General features: G+C 44.8%; 1 protein-coding gene across 2 annotated transcripts in view; it reads left to right on the top strand.

Moving 5' to 3' along the window:
* Positions 1-22,752, top strand: part of LOC109507460 (ephrin type-A receptor 4-A-like) — a 34,855-nt gene that overhangs the window by 2,901 nt on the left and 9,202 nt on the right. The window contains exons 1-7 of one of the 2 annotated variants that reach the window (XM_019856897.1): positions 3,114-3,426; positions 4,815-4,882; positions 9,098-9,295; positions 10,389-10,499; positions 11,028-11,382; positions 20,547-20,702; positions 21,747-22,256. In XM_019856897.1, the coding sequence (XP_019712456.1) occupies positions 3,270-3,426; positions 4,815-4,882; positions 9,098-9,295; positions 10,389-10,499; positions 11,028-11,382; positions 20,547-20,702; positions 21,747-22,256 (1,555 nt within the window). In that variant the 5' untranslated portion in view covers positions 3,114-3,269. Of the gene's footprint in view, positions 1-3,113; positions 3,427-4,814; positions 4,883-9,097; positions 9,296-10,388; positions 10,500-11,027; positions 11,383-20,546; positions 20,703-21,746; positions 22,257-22,752 lie in introns of those variants that run through there. The other variant, XM_019856898.1, reaches the window with a different exon arrangement.

Genomic DNA, 22,752 nt, shown 5'->3' on the forward strand with positions numbered 1-22,752 from the left:
TCAGAAGGTGCCCGGGGGTGTTTTAGTCTGGCAGAGCCTTGGCAGGCTACAGCGGATACCTCACGTCAGGAGAGGTGAGGGGAACAGTGAAGAGGTGCACCGAGAAATATTTTTAGGGTGATCTGTTATCTGAGGAGCCGGGTCACATCACTGAGAGGGGAACACGGTCCAGGCTCTCCGCCAAGGCAGCAGATAAGGAGGAGAGGAACAATGAAAACCCTCACACGCACACACACACACACACACACACACACACACACACACACACACACACACACACACTCGCACAAACACAGAGACACGTTCCCATGAGCACAAGAAGCCAATCGCGAACCTCACTCTTTTACGAAAGGCCGGTTTGAACAAGGCAGCACAGTTAAAGTATGAAGCTAGATAAATCTAGCTAGCTCGCTAGATAGATAGATAGATAGATAGATAAATAGATAGATAGATAGATCCTTCTATCTATCCAACAACATCAAAAATACATTTTGGGACACAAAAAGCCACTTCTGATGAAAATTTGCTGTTAACCAGTCTTCTTTTCCGACCACCTGTCTTTAAAATTGCATCGCATCCCACTGCTTGGTGGGAATGAGGCTGTCAACATATTTAGCTCCCACAATGATGGCGGCCTTCCATGTTGGGCTGCAAGCTGAGAGAAATCCGGAATCGCTCCAGGAATATCTCAGCGAGGCTTTGAGGGAAGATCCTTCTCATATGCCCAACAACCCCCCCCCCCACCCCACCCCCTCCCCCACTACCATCACCATCAGCATCCATACTCCACCGACGCCCACCCATCCAATCAGCTCCTCACGAGCAGTGTGCTGTCCCCGGTATCTCTTCCCAGCCTCCTTTGTTCGTCTCTTTTGCCGCCCACACACCTAGCGTCCCTTGGGCTTTTTTTTTTTCACACACACATTCTCACGTTTACATTTTGGAGACTGTTTTATTTCCTCCAGTCGTCCTTCCTGTATTGATCTGTATCGTATTAGATACTGAGCAATACTGCGGGCGTCCGTGTTAATACAAAATGCACAAACACACACCATCTGTGTGAGACCCACAATACAGATGTGTGGGCAGCAGCCATCTGGGGACCAAAATTGAACAAAAGATGTGTGTGTGTGCGTGTGTGTTTGTGTGTGTTTGGACGATGGAGTGCCAGGGACCCGCTGTGGAACCCCCTGTCCTCCAGAGAGAGTGGGAAATACATCCCAACAGTCATCAATCAAAACTTTGGTGACACAAATGACCAGAAACAACAGCTCGCCCAAGGACCGCCCACCCACGCCATTTACACCACAGGCCTTCGGCTTTTGCCGGCCAACGCCATTGGTTGAACCTTCCCGGGCGAAATCACGTTCCCTGTTTGGGGCTAATTTGGCCTTTGTGATTGCGCAGTCGATCGCGGCATTGGGGGAGAAAGAAACGTGAAAATGGTATTATGGTAGATGGTGGGTGGAGTGGCACATCGAATGCGGGACTTGCTTTTTATGTCGGCATCTCAAAGCGCCAGATGCTCTTCTGGGCTCATTAGAATGCCTGACACAGGATCGACATGGGTTCGGCGAAGCAAGTGCAAAGACAAAAACAAGATGGAGACTGGGGAATGCAAATGCAAAACATAGAGACAATAACAATCTTGATACTGTGTTGCCTTGAGATACGTATAATCCCTGTTCTAGCCTCCCCCAAAATTGAACAAATATCTTCGAATGTCTTTGATGGATAATAGCACTCCAGTATTGTACTTTAAAAGATAAATATTACTATAATTGCATCGTTTTTTTGCTACATATTTGCTTCAATTCAATTGGCATTGTGCTGTTCCTTCTGCCATGCCTCCCTTGGCCACCCGGGGGTGGTAAAATACAGATATGCAGCACAGCCAGTTAGTCTGATCTTCTCTTCGCAGAGAATAAAGTATATATTGTATGCCTGTAAGTATTGTTACTGGATACAGGGTTGGCACTGGGCCATGAAACCTCTTAGCCAATTGGGCTAAAATCTCGTCGATAATAAGTTTCAACTTGTCATTGACGACGTGGTGAACGGGGAGCGCGAACCCTAGTATATTGTTTGTTTACATGAGTTGCTCCACCGTTTGTGCTCAAATATCTGAAACATATGAAAGAGTTATAAAATTGCAAAACTGATGTTATTCATTAGCCTGCTTATGGCGTTTCCCATTATGCGTTAGCATTAAGCAGTCTTTCAGGCAATGTGTGGTTTTTTTTAATCAAAACTATTTATTTTATGTTTTGACGGTACACTTAAACTGCGAGTGACAATAAAATTATTTCTTTATTATTTGACTCATCACATGGTAGTCCATTCCAAAAAAAATGTCATTCAACGCCTCCCAGAGGTTAAATTACAAGAAAGCAAAAAATAAAAAAAAAATTGACGATTCGCTGTAACTTAACATTTATTACTTGCTGTGATTTCACAAGAGCGATTGTTCTCAATTCTCTTTGAGGAAGGGGACAGTGTAGGAGGACAGGCCACGAGGCTGTTCTTTGTTTTGCTTTGCCGTGTTTTCGTGCAGTCCTGTGCTATTTTTTTTCCCTTCCTTGCCCAAATGCTCGCAGTTGCGGTTATATTATTCCAGGATGGACCATTACTTTACGTCTTTTACGAGTACAGAATAAACGCAATAAAAGCCGATCGTCTAAAATGAATTGATTGACATTTGGAAAACTTCCATGAACAATAACTACCAAAAGGGGGAGCTGTAGTTACGTGTACTGAATCGACAGGATTCGGGATGCTGTGGAGATAACCAGTAAGTCACCTCAAACCTTAAAACGCCCGAGATGATGTCCTGAAAAGCTTAATCGTGTGATTTTTGTGTGGCGTTTTATGGATTCGTCTCCATGGAATGCCCCTTTATAAAAAATAAATTCAGTGCAAGAAATAGAGCGAATGAAATATTTATCTCGGGTCTGTCGTCCAGTTTGGAGGTGTTTTAAACTAAAAATAGAGCGTCATTAAAAAAAAAAAAAATACATTCCAAATAACGATCTTTTTACATTTGACCAACACACACATTTTTATAACGTACAATTCGTTCATGTTTGTCTTTCGTGTATGTATTCCATTTGGCTCGTGTAGTTTGAATGACCATTACGGCAAGCACGCGAGTGTGAGACCGCCCCACTATCCACATCATCCAACTCACTCCCACCACACACACGCACGCACACCACGCACACGCACACACACTCTTGGCTTCTTCATTTACACACACTTTTCCCACTGGGATGGATCCTCCGCAGCCAGCGCGCACAGCCAGCGGCCAACAGGCACGCATCCCTTCGTCACACATGGCTGCGCATATAGGGCGAATATTCACGGCGTTTATGTGGATAATAACTCTAGTTTCAAGTTCAAGGACGAGGATTTATCCGGCCAATGAAGGTAAGGTGTCCGTGTGACTGTCTGCTGCGCGGCGAGGCGAGGCGAGGCTGTGTGCGCTCCGTACGCGCTGATGGTTCGCTTTTACGAAAAGCTGTGAGGGTGAAAAGTTGACAGATTGGAACATTTGCAGCGTTCTTTTGCTTCCTTGCGTCGTGATGCATCTCGAAGCACTTTGGGATGTGTCATGTGAATGGATCGTCTTGAAATCTTTTGCATGTGACCACCTTGTCGCTCATGTAACCTTACCTACAGTTTGTGTAAAGTACATATAGGACAAAAGTTTTCGGACACCGTTTAATCAAACATTCCATTTGGATTTGAATGACAACAAATCTGTTTTTACCTTATCCAGAAATTTTGGAGGTTGGGGGGGGGGGTGGCATGGGAATGGCCGTAGCATTTTTGTCAAAAGTCCAAAAGGTGAGATTTGGTCAACACAGTCATCCACGTTAGTGATGAGTGAGAGCAGGAATGCTGAGCCAGGACTACACTCATACCCGACATCAGTGATCTCTGACAAAATTCCCCAGACACACTCTAACTTGGAGAAAAGTCTCGCCACAAATGTGGATAATTGTAAAATGCTCCTTTTGTTCTCAGCAAGGTGGCCCAATATTTTTGTTGGTATAAGATAAGTGGTTCGAAAATTTGATGGATGGCTTATTTCTCTATTAAGTGGTGGCTTGTGATGACAGATAGATAGATAGATAGATAGATAGATAGATAGATAGATCGATAGATCGATCGATCGATCGATCGATCGATCGATCGATCGATAGATAGATAGATCAAAGACTTCAAAAAGGAGCTGCTGTTAATGCCACTCTCAGTTGAAAGCAACCACTCTGTTTTACGATAGCCCACTTAGCTTAGTGCTAACAAACCATTTAAAACGCCCTGGCTGGGCTAACATCAAACGTGGCAATGTTAAAATGACTGATATTTGAACACAAATGGTGTATCAGCACAGATAGACATTCAATTGACTGCCCACATATATGCAGTTTGGCACCCGCGGATTCACATATTGATGGATTTTATGTGTATATATCTAGTTTTTTTTTGTGGGAAACATATGTTGAACGTTGTCTGGGTATTTAAAAAATTAATATAAATAAAATTATTATTATTCTCCCCATTGTATTTCATCGGGCATCACTTTTATATGGATTTTCAGTGTTTGTGGGATGAACAGATCGATTGTATTCCTTATCCTTTGCTGAAAAAAATGAATAACATGAGCGTAGCTTACTGAGTCACATACAGGTGTCTCTTAAATCCACATTAGAATCTAGTAAAATGATATATCGCGGTTCTTTAAACTGCACATTTCTTTCTTTTTTTTTCTTTTAATTGAACTATTGTTGACAGTGTATGTGTCATTTTAGTGACCCTGCTGGATACCAGGACAGTGCCAGGAGAGCTGAAATGGGCAGCGAGTCCCTCAGAAGGAGGGGTGAGTGGGAGCTCTCGATTTCTCCTTTTTAGTTTTTTTTTGATCAGAATCACTTTGGACAACCTGCTGGCTTTTTGGACAACGCACACAAACATGCACACATGAGGTCTGGAAACTAAATATTCATCCCACAGATTTGAAAATGAGCTGTCCACACAGCCTAAGTGCTAAGATGAGCTAGTTGGCATTGTGTTCGGCACGCCACGTGGCATAAAGCAGCCTGGTGGTGGGTGTCATTTCTTTAGACTTTTTTTTTTGTTGTTTTTTTTTTTTTAACTGCGACGCATTAGCTAAAATTCGTTGTGAAAAATCTCACCGTTGTCTGCTTTCACCGTGCATTGACTCTCTCACCTCGTTGTTGGTTTAAGAGTTATTGCTGAACTTGACACCGGTTTCTTGGTTCTCTATACGCTCATTCTCTCACAGGCCACTTGATTGGCAAGGTCCTGGTCCGCACACACCGAGCTTTTGATTACAAGCGCCACCCTCCCCCCGGCTCCCCTCAGCCCTTCTGACACTTTCTGCATCTTCTTGCTTCAAATACACATATCACAGGGGATCTCTTTGCAGGCCCAAAGCTTTATTCCCCCCGCCTGGCAGCTGCGATTTTTTTTCTTCAGCTAACAAAGACTCCAAATGAGTCGAGACAAGGAGGCATCACACCTCATTTTTCTTTACGGCCCGGCCTTCAAACACCCACACATAAAAACACGCCTGCCACGCGAGAAGCGCGCTCGTGCCCTTGTACACTCTTGCGCTGCACATTAACCCTCCGAAGCATGGGCCATCATACCGGTCATAAAATTTTCATCTCTTGAAGCTCAACTCTCTATTGGAGCTTTTAACTAGGAGAAGTGCAAAAAAAAAAAAAAAAAATCAGATTTTTTTTTTTCCCTCTGTGATCATATCGTTGAAAACAGTTATAATGTAGAGAAACAAATCTATCACATAATACACCCGGTGCAAGATCAGAAGTAATCATAAAACAAAACACATTTTATTCATGATGATCCCGGACACACACCAATACGATGGCCTTTATGGAGATAATCTAGTTTCCTCCGGCGGTGCAAAAAAACATGCACATTTTAGGTTCATTGATCAGTCTCGATTTTCCATTGGTGTGAGTGATTGTTTGTCTATATGCGTCCCTGGCAATTGGCTGTGCAGGGTGGACCTCACTCAAAGTTAGCTGGGATAGGCTGCAGACAAATTTGATGTATAGAAATTGTTTTGAGTGGTCTGAAAATGCATGCATCTACAAAGGATGGGCACGTGATGACATTTCTTGTCTTTTCTGAAAGACAATGTGGAAATCATTTAATTCTATTGATCAAAAAAGAAAACTACGATGCAGATCACTCGTTCACATTGATAAACATGAGCATGACAAATTAAACACAAACGAGAGATTGGCAGTCCAGCAAATGTGAAAACTGATGTCATGCAGAGATATCGATGTGCTAACTTAGTCTTAGCGTGGTAGCCCGGGTGGAACTCACTCACATCACTCACCACCAGTGTGTCGCGTTGCAATTAAGGGTTGGGAGAAACCATTTGATTGTTCTGAACTCTTGTTTCCGCACCGTAACTGCCCAGAGCAGTTAAGACATAGTAAAAGTCTGCATGGCTGAAACCTTAGCGAATATCTTCAGGTCACAAACAACAACGTCGAGACTGAGTCGACAGCTCCGCCGCTGGCTTCAGCCAGCTCCATTTTACTTCAGTTCACGGCAGTAATTGATTAAATGATGATAATGCTCATGGCGATGTTAATATTGACCATTGGATGGTGTGATGTAAACCAAACAAAATATAAACACCCAATTGCGAAGTCCATTAAATGGGGTTCAAATATCAGATGGAGGGGGCTACAAACAAAAAATATGTACAGTGCAGTTTAGGTGTTCATGAAAAAGAAATAATTACTGTATGGACTGTAGTATTCGTGTGGTGGATATGTGCCGGGGCATTGGCCAGTGAGGGATATCAGGAGCTGTTGTCATATTGGCCACTCAGTCTCAGTGTGGGGGTCTGGGCGTGAGCTGCGGTCTACAGCAGAACCGTGCGAGAATTCTCAATTTGTATTTGTGTGTTTGACAGTTTGTCCTGTTAACGAAACTGCTCCACTCTCACGTCTTAGTTCAAGTCTTTACAGATTGACCCACTGGCACCCCAAAAGAGGAGATGGCAATCACATTGACACACAGTACCGATACTGTATTTGAGGGGCTCATAAGTTAATTATAGTTAGTTTGGTAGAATGACCTCACCAACGCGCACACAATGTCTAATGTCTAATCATCAATTCACTAATAGATGTGTAGCACTAAAGGCCATAATTAGCTAACTGAGGAGATCAGCACTGATGGCATATTGATGAGAGTTCATCGCGCGCATACACACACACACGCCAGTTCGCCTTGTCACCAGCGCACGAGCAGGCTCGCTCATTCCTTCTTTCACGCGCTCCCCCTCCCGTTGTCCCTCGTTGGACATGGCACATTTAAGCTTGTGTGGCTCTGGGTTGTAGGGAGAGAGCAGATTATTATTCAGTGGCAATAAAAAGCCAATTTGGAGTTGGGAGGCTCGGCGGTCATTTGAGGGGTCGCGGTACAAGGCAAGTGGCTGCGTCTATTGAGATGGATGATGCGGTGAAGGCTGAGCCTGCTTCACTTGCATGGAAATGTGGCTGGGAAAAAAAAATGGAGTGGCAAGAAATGGGATACCGCAGCAGAATAGTGATGCAACAATGAATGGCTGCAGTCATTTAGACCATGCAACATGGGAAATATGTGCAGTTTAACGATTTCACTTCTTGGATTTTTTTCTACTTAGACCAAAATCAAGAAACAAAGGGGAAGTCAACCGGAAACTTTTCTTTTCAATAATATGTTCCATGAAGATGTATTAGTCTAAATGTGATATTCTGATTGATAATGATATGATTTAAGCGATAAAATTGACCTGTTTTTTTCTTTTTTTGGGTCCATTTCAGGCGGCGGACATTTTGCCACTTGCTCTTGACTGAAAATGATATCGCAGTTGCTCAGGGGTCAGATAACAACCAATCATGGCTCAGCCTCAGAAAAGAGGTGAGCCGTGATTGGTCATGACCTGAGCTCTGAGCAAATGTGATGTCAATGTTCGATGACATTGAGTGGCAAAATGACCGCCCCCTGAGATAGCTAAAAACGAGTGGATTTTGCTGCTTTACTCATCTTCCGCAAACGTAATATTAATCAGAATGCCGAGTCTAGACTAGTGGAGGAGCAAAGAACATATTACTGTCAGGAACATTTTGGGATTGACTTCCTCTTTTTTTATTTGACCGTCCATTGGTTTTGTATGCGGATTAGCGTAACAGACCAATGCATATTGATCAAATATTTTTTTAAAATGACTTACACGAATTTTCTAGCATGCACGGTTTCGTGAAATGATTTATTTGAGAGCATTTAGAGAAATGGTGTCTGAAATTGCAGAGCAAAAGACAATTTCATGCTCATGAGGTTTATTTTTAACCGCATTTTATTTCTCCCGGGTTTCATTTTCTGGCAGCTTCATTTCAAAGCATCTCCACTTGGCAGCATTTGAGTCTGAGGTTGTGGAATACATACACTGATTAATAATAACTTTTGTAGTTGGTGATATATTATTTCCTTTTATTGTCATAAAATAAGAACTAAATCGCCACCCTCCATGGTCAAACAAACAAATCGGAGACAATATAGCCAGTAGAAATTAGACACCTGTTGCCAGGTAGAACTGTCGACATTTGAAAACTGCGATATAACTGTCTTAAGTCTAAAAGTTTGCTACTATAAAACGTAGGAACAAAATCAAACAAATAATGTAAGAAGCGGTTCCGATAATGAATGGATGGATGTTTTAAATTTAAAAAAGCAGCCAACATAAGAACTATGAGACATAGCGGCGGCACTGCAAGAGTTTGCATTTAAAGAATTGGATTTTAATTTGAAAAGTCTATTTTATATATCTTCAGAGTGTCCCCCGCCTACTGCCCGGTGACAGCCGGGATAGGCTCCAGCACACCCGCGACCGTTGTGAGGATAAGCGGATTAGATAACTGATGGATATTTGATATATCTGAATGCTATTATTTTGTTCTCTTGATTTTCCACTGCATTGTCATGCTGGATGTGCTACTGCTAAACAGCCGCAGAGACTAAATGTGGGGTTGTGGATTTGCAGTGGGAAGAAGTGAGCATCATGGATGAGAAGAACATACCCATCAGGACGTACCAGGTGTGTAACGTCTTGCAACCCAACCAGAACAACTGGCTGAGGACGGACTGGATTCCCAGGTCTGGTGCTCAGAGGGTTTACGTGGAGGTCAAGTTTACGCTCAGAGATTGCAACAGCCTGCCGGGGGTCACCGGCACCTGCAAGGTACGAAGTCTCTGAATAATTCCAATCGTATTCTCTTTTTCTTTTTTTTTTTTTTAATGGGATTGTACAATATATAGTATACTCAAGATGCAAGTGACCTGATTTTCTTTATGGATGCTAACTTCAGGATGGATGGCTTAAAAACTCAACTCTGCTCGTTTCACAACAAGTAGCAGTTTATCAGAACTACTCTTGAAAAAAAGGTTTATTTCCAGTCGCAATTCATATTCACCGTCAAACTAAACATATAACAAAGAGAATTACGTGTTGTGTTTTTGAAGCAAGCACATAACTACAGCTTAATGCTAAGGCACAATAGGAAACACCAGGGTCATAGACAAATAGCATTTACGTGGCGGTGTAATGACTTTTTAAGGGACAGATATTTCAACAACAACGGTGCCGCCACTTATGTAGACAGACATTACAATGCTCACGGGCATATATTCTTTATCCTCTAAAAAAAACAACAACATTGCTGCAGATTACTGAATCACTTGCTGCCGTTGAGATTCTTCTTTATTTGTTTGCATGACTGTATTATGCTGCCACCCGCTGGCCAAGTTGCGCACACCAGAAAGATCCGCAATGAATGAATTATGATCCACAAACGATTTAATTCTTTACATTCAATATAATTATCATTTTAATCTCTCTGTTTGAGAGCAGGCTGTGTTTGAGAGTGTTTGCCCTCGCACATGCCACACACCACACCACTAGGCCCCGCCTCTTAAAGGCGCATCATGTGTCTAACACAAACACCAAAATACATTCATTTTGAATGTTTTATACTTGTATGTTAGTGTATCGTGTATTTTATGAGTTGTGCGAATGTGTTTCAAGCTTGTGCGAACGATAAAAACGATCCATATGGTCTCACTTATTGTGGCATTTCTGGAATGTATCCCCCAGTGTAGATGCAAGCATGGATCGAATTTCCCTAAGGCAGCTTTTGATGGATATTTATGATATTTTACCGCGGCTGGCTCTCCCGCCATTGCTCAGTTTGGTTCATTATCATATAAAGAGGGAAAATGAGCAGCGACAGAGATGAATAGATGGCTCTCTTCTTTAAATCCCTTTTGTCTTGCAGGAGACGTTCAATCTATACTACCACGAGTCCAACGAAGACAGGGAGAACTTCATCAAAGAGAGCAGCTTCATTAAGGTGGACACGGTGGCAGCAGACGAGAGTTTCACTCAGGTGAGGAGCGAATTCTTCATCCCGCCGCCCCCGCTCACTTTAATTCACTCTTATCTCGAAGAAAAAGCCTCCCGAGGCACTTAGCTGTAATGTTTTTATTTGTGGAACAAGCACTTTTATCTTAGCTGGACCATGCAGGAATATTTCTCAGGCCTTGCTAATTACCTCTCCTAAGAGGGTTTATGTTTTCATTAGTATTTGATTATTTGTTAGTGAGGAGGATTTGCACAACCAGTGTGTTACTGATTTCCATTAAATGCCATTAAATGAATCACGTTTTGTTGAGGATGAAAGTGGACATCCAGGATATTTTTTTGTTTTTTTTTTAACTGCACCAAACACAAAAATGTGAAAAAGGAATCAGTTGATGTTCCTTGAGATCAATAAAAAAAGGACATCTCAAATCGGTAAATTTCATATTTTTTCACAAATCTATACTAATTGTATACGTTTTTTTTTTTTGGGGGGGGGGCATTTCTTTTTCAACCAGACTAATGCATTGCGTAAATCGTATCTTTGCATGTCTAGGTGGACGTTGGTGACCGCATCATGAAACTCAACACTGAGGTGCGGGACGTGAAGGTGACAAACAGGAAGGGCTTCTACTTGGCCTTCCAGGATGTCGGCGCCTGCATTGCCTTGGTGTCTGTGCGAGTTTTCTACAAAACTTGCCCGCTGACTATTCGCAATCTGGCAACCTTCCCGGACACAGTGACAGGGGCTGACACTTCGTCCTTAGTGGAGGTTAGGGGGTCCTGCGTCGACCAATCAGAGGAGAGAGAAGAGCCCAAAATGTACTGCGGTGCCGATGGAGAGTGGCTGGTTCCTATTGGTGGATGTCTCTGTAACGCAGGATATGAAGAAAAAGGGAGTTCATGTAAAGGTAAGCAGCTTGTTTGTGGTTATTATGATGGCATGATTCATCCGAGCCGACAGTGATGAGGCTTTCGCGGTAAACACGGCACATTAATTCAGCTGTTCTTGTCACACCGTCATTACGTAGTAAACTGAGTTGAAGGCTCACAAGTACATTGGCAAATGCCCGTCTGTTATCTATAACTGAAACACTAATGACAGAAATAAACGTTGCACTCTGCTTTCTTCAAATTGGATTTGACAGCGCAATTGAGCAGACTCCTTCTCTTTACCTAAGTGGAAGAACAGATACTTATGTTTAAAATAGACTGGTAAGAGTCGAAGTACAGATTCCATTCCTGAACTTTGATCAACGTAATTTAAAAAATAGTTCAGTGGCACCTCCACTTACGAAATCAATTGGTTCTGGAAGAAATTTCTTCACTAAAAAAATTTGTAAGTACAGTAGAGACACGTTTTCCATGTAAATACCCTAATCCGTTCCAAGCGCCCCCAAAATTCAGACATAAATGTTTTCTAAAGCCTAAAAATGCATCAAAATAGGGAACAAATACATGTTACAATTAGATTAGTGCACAATAAATGAGAGTTGTGCATCGTGTAACAAACAAAGGATAGAGTAAAGATTAAAAATGATGGTCATTTAACTTTTAACTGGGTCCTCATCGGGTTTTTTTTTGCCCTCTTTAGTTCATGTTCTCTCTCAGAAGTGTTTTTTGTGTACCATTTTGTAAAGAACTGATCCAAGGACGTTTGCTTTTGTTGTCTTTTAACAATCCTTTGAAAATGTCCAAGGCAAAACATCAGCATAGTGAGCGATCGCCCGACTGGTGAACACTTTTTCTGGGTGATTCACATTGACGTAAAACTAGCCTCATGTCCCAAGGGGCGAATGACGAGGACTCTGTATAGACACACACGATAGAGGTCCCTCTTAGCCAATGGGATGCCAGGCAGATGCTAGGTAATAGCCAATGGCAGAGCAGCTATAAGTATGTTGCGTTCAGGAAATTCGGAGCTGCGACTAGCAGCCCATCCTGTATTTTTACCTTTCGTATCTTGAAATTTATTTCGTAACAAGAGGCAATATTTTCCTGTTGAGGCGTTTCGTAACTTAAAAATTTCGTGTGAAGAGACGTTGGTAAGTAGAGGTGCCGCTGTACAGACTGTGAAACGTAGTTAAAAGCGATATTGTATGGCGCCATTTTCAATGTTTTTAAAGTTATTCATTGAACATGAAAAGTCATGAAGTTACTAAATTCATTATGGAAAAAATATTTGACTTGAGGAGGAATTCCAGTCAATTTAGGAGAAACAGTTTGGCCACTGGTGTTCCATTTCCGGTACTCTCAAGTTGTTAGGTCTCATTGTGAATCGCCATCTGGATAAAAAGGGACGAGGGGGAGAAAAAAAAAATTGCCTTTCTGTCACTTATAAGTTTGGTCCAAACTTTACAGTAGCAAATATGCAATCTGTTCACACCTCTCATCATCATCCTTGAGGCGTGGATGACGTGGAAGTGGAGAGCTTGGTGGCTTGGACAACACAACTGAGTGTGTGCGTGTGCGTGTGTTTGCGTGCGTGAAGCATTCGACAAAAGTCTTATGTGGAGACATTCATACAACACGGTGTCACTCCCCCTATTCACTCCCACACAGATGGTCAGAGACCAGTCGGGGGGACCTGGGGGAGCCTTTTGCTGAACTGCTCCCTCCATTTTTATTTATGGAGCCTATCCCAGAAGGCTAATTGTATAACAAACAGTGCCATAATTCAAAGTTTAAAAGAAGAGAGAAAGACTTAAGAGAGAAACGATGACATAAAGGGAATTGCGGTTGGTTCCAGTTGGCAATCCGCAGACTGGAAAACTGCGTTCTTTTTTTTTTTCTCTCTCCTCTTCTCAAAAAGATGAGCAGTAGCCAAATTTCGGTGTGTGTGTGTGTGTGTGTGTGTGTGTGATAAATGTTCTTGGAGACCTTCACCCCATTTACGCCGTTTGTTCACTCTGAAAGGCGGGAGGAGGTTTGCCGGGTGGACCTAAAGGTCTGAAAGATGTTTCTCCTCGACGAGATTTAGGAGAAACCCTTGACTCCGTTGAACCAGGAGCAGATGTGAAGTGCCATCTATCTGTCAGCCGCGCTCTCTCTTCCTGCCTTTCCTCCCGCCGCCTGTCAGCTCGCTGGCCGGCCTCAGCTTGCCTGGCTGGAAATCCATCAAAGTGCGTGTGAATAGCAAATGCCGCCGCAGCGAAGTCTTTGACCCCGGCGGTGTCAGACAGGCACCTTCTCCCATTTTAAGTTTGCAGCGGTGCGAAGAGGGAATGAGCGAAGGGGGACGCCGGAGAGGAGATTTAGACGTTCTCTCTTCCCACCCGGCGTCAAGGTCGAAAGGTTTCTGGATTTTCTTCCCTCTCGCGCCTGCGCTTTGTCAGCGCAAGAGACAGGCTGAAAGACACCTGCTACTTCAAGTGTACTTCGATAGCAGAGTGTGTTGTGAGAAGCTTTGTCGGTGGAACTTCAGTTGCGCGACATTCCCGGGTGTTCGTTGTCGCATTTTGAGCTTCATAAAGCGGCACACATTTTCAAAAGGACACAGGTATGGACTGCTGGCAGGCCAGTCAAGGAATCACACTCTTTTACGACGGATGCGGCTTGGCATTGTTTTGCCGAAACAAGCAGAGAAGTCCCCGGAAAAGACATTGCATGAATGGCAGCTCCGAAACCCGCGTACAATTGCCGGCATGAATGGCGTCTTCACGGATGTGCAAGATATCAATGCCATAGGCGCCAACACTTCCCTATACCGACACAGACTACGTGCTAAATGCTAATTGTCATCAACCCTGATCTAAACCGCCACGTACGGCTAATGTCATGACAAAAAAAAATAGATGTCATTTCCGCTTCTTACTTTCCACCGTTAATATTCTCGTACCGGGCGCACAGACTTATATACACACATATATATGCGTCCCGTGAGGATAAGGGGCTCGTATAATGGATGGATCTATCCATACTGTGTTGTATTTGCCAACAGAGACATGAAAACGTAGTCAAGTTTGGCCCGATGGAAGGTATCCTCTGCCTCGTCTACTGCGATGCTTATTCTAATCCAACCATCAATTCCAAATCTTCTTTTCCCCAGACTAGTTCTGAATCCTGAAAACAAGAGGAGACTCAGACCGTCTGGTGAAATGCTAAACGCTCGTTTTCACTGTTGATACAGGGTGACGTGGATAATAGCGGGAGGCGTGGCAAGGAAGAAGGGATTAGATGTTGAATGGTGCGATCGGGATATTGAAAAAGGGCCGCTGACAGCAGAAGGCAGAGCTGCCCCGCCCCCCGTCAGAGGGGGTCATCGCGGGGTGCAAAGGGGACGAGTAGAGAAACACAAGAGTGCAGGAACTCCCCCTCTTTTTTTTTTTTTACACCCCCGGTTAAGACCGAGGTCGTGACTGAGCCCGATGAAGACGTCAAACGCTCTTGACTGACAGCCATGCACACACTCCCATACAGGCAGAGTGCAGGGTCACGACCGAGCGAGATGAAGTCGTCAAAAGTTTGACAGCTGCGATCCGTCTGGAAAGATCGGAAACCAGGGCGGGGAGACGCGAGGCGAGCGCGGCAGAAACAACAGAGAGAGTATGAAATGGGAATGGCTGAAGAATGGAAGCGGAGCCTCCTGTTTTTTGTCCCACTCCCCCCCTCCCCACCCGCCACCTCCTCCTTGCGTTTGGCTTTCTGATGCTGCCCGGGGCCGCTCACTGCCTGGGAGGCTTGGAATGCCTCTTTGTGTACAGTCTCTGCATTCCCAGTCCCCACCGTCGAGACAGATTTCATGCTTGTGCTTCTTTCCAGCGCACCTGCAGTGTCTCATCGACCACAGAGAGAAAATGGAATGAGACGACAGAGAGACGGGTGCTAAAAAAAAAAAAAAAAGGCTGCGTGAAAGAGGCTTCCAGCAAAATAGCCAGATCACGATTGACATGAAAGAAGAGACTCTAAGCCGCCTTTTGCTTTTTTCCACCCAACACAGCGCCAGTTTGCTTTCACGCGGTAACACAGCATCAAATTAGATGTCTGACAACGTCAACATTTGTCTGGTGGCGATATTGCTTTCGACACAATCGAACGGGACAAGTGTGAAACGCTTTTTTCGAATCGGAATAACACCGTTTGTACGCAGACAGACTTATACGTGTGTATAAGTCTGTGCGTCTGGAGCGCAACTTGCCGGAAATACACAAGCAGAGGTAAACAATCATGGCAAAACATAACAAAGATCCAGATTTTTGGAGCCAGGAGAAAAAAAAAAATGCCTTATTCCTGTGTTGAGTGACATGAATTTAATGTGTTTGATTGACAGTAGAAAGAAACAAGACGGAAATGGCGTCCATTTTGCCTCGCCGCTTGAATGCGGATATTCAAATGCCGGAGTAACTCTGTCCGCTCACGCTCATGTTTACTCCGGCTAACGGTTTTTTCCTGGATGTTTTAGAAACCCGAATATTGACTGCATGTAAATGTAATCTGTGCAGGAGAGGAAGTGTACAAAAGGTCGTGAGCGAGTGGATGATCAAAATGATGCTGTATTGAGGGTTCCCCTTTAATTGTGTTGAATTTTGGCCACAAAATGGTTTTGCTTATTCGGTGTCTGTCTGCGCACACACTCTGGAGCGCTGCCCAGCCATGCTTACAGAAGTGTGTGTCGGAGTGCATATTGTTGGTGTGTACGTGCGTGCGGGCTTCCTTATATTTGGTAGATGCCAAAGTTGGGAAAGAAACCGGACTGGCAGAAGTGAGCGTTCAGCTGTTGGCGTAACAGTTTAGCATTCTTTCGTCACCATCGAAGGTGCCTCTCTCAGGTTAACGTTGAAAAGTTTCACCAGCCCGACCAGTCGGTCTTTCTGTGGCATCACAACAAGGTGCACTCTCTCTGCCCCTCATTATCCCGTCTTTGTCTTTCCCCAACTGCCCGATCCACGGTCAAGGCGGGGTGGCGGGCGGGTGCGACTGGAGGCTTGATCTTTGTGCGACACAGAGGAGGGGGGCGGGGCTTTGCGGGGGTCATTGTTGGAGAGACCCCCACATTTCACATGCTAATGTTGGAACTGTTGGCTTCAGGGTGCCTCTGGATTTTTTTTTTTTTTCCCAAAGTAGCCGTTTGTAAATTTAGCCCAACTCTCGGTGTACTGATGACATCCCGCTAGGCCGTGATGTCACTTCGGATTTATGAACCGAGCTACGGAGGAGCGTCACATTTTCAGGCGGCGCCATACACGAAGGCCCACAGGAGACAAGATCCAAATCACGTCCTTCCTCCTGCATTCTTTCGGTTGCAATAACAGGGCGCGACCCCACCGTGGTTAAATGTGCGCCCGCCTTCTCGCGTGAGCCTGTATCAGTTTGTGCATCCATCCGTCACTCGGTGAATCCCTCCCACACGCCATCCATCCATCCATCACACAGACAGGTGTCAGACACGGAACAGCTTGGGGTACTTCCTGCGCCTAAACCGTCCGTCCGCTGGGTGGAAACAAGGCTTTGTTGACAGATGATAAGGGTTCAAGAGGAACACACACACACACACTCACACACGCATGCAGTCATGCATACAGTGCGCCGACGAGGCTCTTAGTCAGATTTGCGATGAGCCACATTTGCATTTTCGATGGGAGAACAATACATATGCAAATGGCGACAATGCTGATAGGAATCAAAGGGCACCTTCTCCTTGCATGTCTTCATCCGTTCGTCCCTCCCCCTTTTCTAGAGTTCTCCACCTCTTTTTTGGGTTTTTTTTTCTCACAAAAAATCTCATCGACATTCTTTTTTGTCAAGGTTTCCTCACTCTGTAGACATTTTTGTGTTCACCCACTTGTCCCTAAACATGTGAAAATCGGTTTCATTTGGATCAGAATACATTGACATCAAATGTTTGCATCCATATAAACGCTAAAGGCTGTCTGTACACGGGTTAGGACGGACATCAACCGCCTCTTTCGGTTGTGCTAAGGGCACTAAAGCCGATCTTGGCGATAAGCGCGCACAATGTTGAACTTTGTGTTGACTATATCCATTAGTTATACATTTGGGTTGTACACAGCTCTCACGAGCATGAGGGTTCGCGCTGGGTTAATGATGTCCACATGAACTCTTATTCCGGGTCAGCCGCCCCCCAACCGCCTCCTCTGCAACACTTTGAAACCGCCGCAAAAGCCACTGAAAAGCCTCCAGACAACACGATGAAGGAAGTTTACGGCTTCAAATGCCTTTTCCTTTCTTTCTCGTCCTCCTTTATTCTGACCTCGGTGTGCTGGTGGAAGGGACCGCGTGATTGGGTTGGATAGCGACAAAGATGCTGTGCTAGCCTAGACACCCCCCCCCACACCCCCACACCCCTCTTCGCCAGAGCATTGCTGAGCCCTGCAATCAACCCCGAAAAACCTCAGCAGCTCTGAATCTTATCTCTTGTCTCGTTACGACTCTCTTTTCCTCATTGTGCTGTTTACTTGCTTGGGCTGTACTTTATCTTTATTGTTTTATTGGATTTATGTTAATGAATTTACAGAACAGCTTTCCGTGCGGGCTGTTCTGGCATCAATAGGCTATAAAACCCGGCTTACTTGTTGTTTGGCGCACATTGAGTTATCGGGGGATCCGAGGCATGAAAAATGGACGCCGTGGAGGAAATGTGCAGGAAGCGAAGAAGGAGGTTGTGAAAAGTCTGAAAGGGAGGGCAAGCCAGTGTGTGAAAGGGGAGATGTATGGAGGCTCACCCAGATGGGACAGGATGGTCCGTGTGAATCAAGACTTCCTCCCTGTCATCCACTCATCATAACACACACACACACACACACACACACACGCACACACACACGCACACACACACACACACACACACACACACATTTTTGCTGCATCTCTTCCTACAAGCACTGGGATGTCTCCAAACTCTTTGGAAATGCGAGAGGGTTGAGCACCAGGAACGATGAATATGGTGTGATGATGAAAACGCTAAATGCTCGCAATGGAAACAAATTGAGGATTTTCCCTCAGGGAATTCAAAGGGGGGGGGGGGGAATTTCAGCCCCCGCTCTCCAATCTGGTTGGCTCCCACCAGTGAGTGTCAAGATGGATAATTATGTACAATGGAAACAAATTGAGGATTTTCCCTCGGGAATTCAAAAGGGGAGGGGGGGGGGATTTCAGCCCCCGCTCTGCTCCCACCAGTGAGTGTCAAGATGGATAATTATGTTCTCATTTACAGCTTTGTTGCCCTGTCAATGCCCAAAGCCGTCAGTACACAGCCGGGAGAGACCCTTCCTCTCATTATGCATCTCTTCTCTCCCGTGTACATGTCACTTACGCTTGTGCGGGCTGTCAGCACCGCGTTTGAGGTTCGACGCATTTCATCGGAGTGTTCACTGAAAGTCAAAATGTGTCTCTTTGTTCGCTTTGGAAAACTCCCTTGAGGTTGTCTTTAAGCGCCAAGACTTTACCTTGTGTCAATTGTCTTATTGTCTGGCATTTCTGGCTGGTCAATATGAAAGACAAAGAGAACTGTATGAAGGGTCAAGGGTCACTTGGCCTGAGTCGCTTTTGATGATATCGCTTGGAGGGTGGGCGGTCCTTTCGCCGCAAGGCTCAGAAGGCACACAAGGACTATATTACAGGTGTCCCGTGGAGTTGTCCCCTCAAGGGCAAAAACAAACGTCAAAATTAAAAAGGGCCGACTGTTAGGCAACCTCTCGTCCGCCTTTTCTGCTTTGCGCTGCAAAAATCAGCATTTTCTCTGCCATTAAAAAAGGAGTCGTCAATTGGCACGTGATTCATTTTTTTTTCCTCATTTGTAATGTTGTTATGATGGTGATAAGCCAAAATTGAAATCAGGATTACATTTCTATTAATTGCTCAGCCCTAGATATGCATGTTCATTTTTAATAAATAACACAAGACTGGGATTTATTCCAACATACATTAATCAGTGTCCAAGAAACACTGTGCCTGCATGACAATTAAAAAAAAAACAAATTACCGTACGTAATTCTACTTTGGCTGAAAGGCAACACAGATGTACCGTCTAGGGCTATAATTGGGCTCCAAATTCACCGGTTGTCGTATTCACAAGGCACAGAAATGTGTTTCGAAAGCTGCACAAGGAGTACTTTCCAAACCAATCGACAGCATACATTTCAGTGTCGTGTTCGGAAATATTCTTTCAACCCCCAGCATGCAAAAAAACCCCATTGACTCCGTTTTTTAATAAAATCCATTATTATGTGTTTTCAAGCTTGCAGAGTGAGTAAGTAAGCTTGCCGGCGGACTTCTGACTGCGCTTGATTTAGCTGGCACATTGCTGCCTATCCTCATGTATTAACAGCTTCACTGATGATCAGTGATGATTAGCTACAGGAAACTGCTGGCACATCAGTGCTGCTTCAGTTGGGGATGCGGGCAAAATGCTACACTTCTGGTCGAAGCCTCCAAAGTACACGACGCAGTAGAGGGGGAGGCTACATTTTTACCTTGACGGGTAATCTGCTCATTAACTTTTGGTTACTATCCGGATTATTACTGTAATAGCGATTTAAGGATCCGACACACGTTCGAAGACAATTGCTGAGCACCATTTCACTTCTCTTTAGTTTCTCTTTGATTCAACGGGGGGGGGGGGGCTACGATAGCACCACGAGACATACTTTGTATTCTTGTCGCACCTCGCACACTATATTAGCACTTATACACCTTCTTTCATTTGTTCACAATTGCGTGGGGTTAGCTTCAGAGTGCCTCATTGTTGACCATGAGTGTGCGCACATCATAGAAAGAAGGCGCAAGAGGAGAGCCCCTCCTCATCTCTCCTGCAAGTATAGTAACGGCCGCGAACAAACACACCCGAGACAAGCGGCACGTGACTATCTTTCACGTTTGGGCTGCATTAGAGCGCCTCGTTGCATGAAACATGAAGACGCCACCCGATACATTTGAACCGCCATTTAGCCATTTTGAATCATTCAACTCTCTTCGCTATGGTGTGTCAAATTTGGAAGACATGTCTTTTCCCTTTCAGAGGACTTTCAGTCCAAAATGTGTCGACGGATTTCAACTTTGGTATGACGCAAGAACAAATGGCTGACTGTGATTGGTCTATGTCCGTGTCTTTCTGCAGCGTGTTCCGCCGGTTTCTACAAGTCCGGGTCATCTGACGCGGGATGCTCAAAGTGCCCTCCACACAGCTACTCCCTTCGAGAAGGGGCGACCGTTTGTGACTGCCACTCCGGATACTTTCGAGCTGACAGCGACCCTCCCTCTATGGCTTGTTCCCGTAAGAAAACATTGGTCCACTTGTCGTAATAACGGCGAACATGCCGACACAATGACTTTCAGTCAACAAACAGACAACAGCTTTCTTGCCAACCCCAAGCATCCCCTCCTCCACACCCGATGCCAAACAGAGGCAGACACGCACTTGTCTAAATGACACTCTTGTTTCGTGATCTTATTACTTATGACTAAACCAGCATCCGCATCCTGTCAGGCAGCTCGGACTCCGACGTGAATAAATGAATGTTGCCTTTCTCCTTGTCTGCTTATCGAAGCGTCTTTGTGATGTCCTGTGTGGGAGACCTCACTCGTAAAAAAAAAAATGTAATTATGCCTGTATGTAGCATGTGGTCTTCTTGGCCTTGGGAAAAAATTGAGAACTCGAACTTGTTCACAAAAAAAAAAAAAATGGAAGCCCTTCCGAAAAAAAAAAAAACCAACAACAAAAAAAAAAACATCTGAACAGTATGAGCTTTAGTATTCTGCCACCCCTCCTCTCTTCTAGACAACCACTCCTGATGTCAACAAATACCGTCGAAATAAACTCACCATCTGTTCTAGGACATTGCCTGAGTTTTAAACAATGTTGTTGTCGTAACAGAAATACATAGAATGGGTTCATGCGTTGAACCTTTATTAGCTGTCAGGCAATGTTTTTAAAATCATTTTAACATTGAACATTTCCTAACAAATAAGCAGGGTAGCCATATTGGGAAGCTCAACGTGACAATTGTTAAAAGTTCACTGTGAGGGAAATTTAGGACACAGATTTATGAAAACAGATGACACTGGAGGATTGACAGAGTCGAATGTGAGTCTTAATGTGTGTAGTCGTCTCCTCTCATCTTGTTCTTTATTTCTTGGTTGATGCCGGTATTTTTTTTGGAAAAAAAAAATGTGTTGGCCAGCGAAAAAGACAAATTAAAATGTGCATTTTGATGCTCCCTGGTCAACGCTTGATCTTGTGAGAGAGACCGATGTCTTGAGTGCTCGGTTTTTGGACTTGGACCTTAAAAACCTTCTCTTCCTTTCCCTCCTTCCTCAGAGCCTCCGTCAGCGCCACAGCAGCTGATCTCAGTGGTGAACGAGACCTCGGTGCTTCTGGAATGGAGCCCCCCCCGCTGGCTGGGAGGACGAAGCGACCTCAGCTACAGCCTGGAGTGTCTCGTTTGTCAAAGCGGCGGCGATACTCCGACGGGTGATCAAACCATCGCCAGGAATCGTAGCACTTCCCAACCCGATGCTCAACACGGCGGCCAAGGGATGCAGTCGGACCAGGGGTTCGTGGTGGGACCTCAAGTCCAGATGGGGAGAGGCGTCTACCAGAGAGATTCCGCCAGAGTGGCCTCGGGCTCTCAGCTGTGCCAGCCGTGCAGCTCAGACGTGCTTTTTTCTCCAGACCAGACCGGCCTGAGGGGCACCCGAGTGGTGGTGAGCGAGCTCAGAGCCCACACTCACTATACTTTCATCGTGCAGGCACGTAACGGCGTCTCCCAGGGCGGTTCTGCCGGGGCCGCCCAGACTGTGTCTGTCTCCGTGACCACCAATCAAGCCGGTAAGAACTTTTTTGATTGGCGCTAATATCATCTTCAGATGTTACGAAAACGCCCGCTCTAGGAGAGGTTGTGGATAGCGGGCGGGCTCTCGTTGCATGTTTTGTCCAGAACAGATCCTTGTTTCGAAAACCTTGCCGTGAGGAGCGGAAATTGTACCGCTCGTTGAGGAGCGGCAATGATGCCACAAAGCTTCTCAAACGTTTTGCAACAGTGCTCCAAACGCCGACCTCACAGATGTCGAACAACACCCCCCCAAAAAAAACATCGTGACCTGAACTATCAATGCTGCAGGGTGGAGCAATTCTGAAATGATTATTATCTGTTAAAAAAAGCCCACATGGTGATTGTCAATTTATTATTTTTTTTTAGGTATTTTTAAGCAGCAACAAATCTGTGACGTGGAAAGCAATGCAAACCCTTCCGTTGCGCTCTCTCCACTTGGAACTGCCGTACCATAATCTCACTGCCAATGTTGCCATAGTTATTACCCTGTCC

The sequence above is a fragment of the Hippocampus comes genome, unplaced genomic scaffold, assembly GCF_001891065.2.
Source record: "Hippocampus comes isolate QL1 unplaced genomic scaffold, H_comes_QL1_v1.1 scaffold105, whole genome shotgun sequence".
NCBI classification, from domain to species: Eukaryota; Metazoa; Chordata; class Actinopteri; order Syngnathiformes; family Syngnathidae; genus Hippocampus; species Hippocampus comes.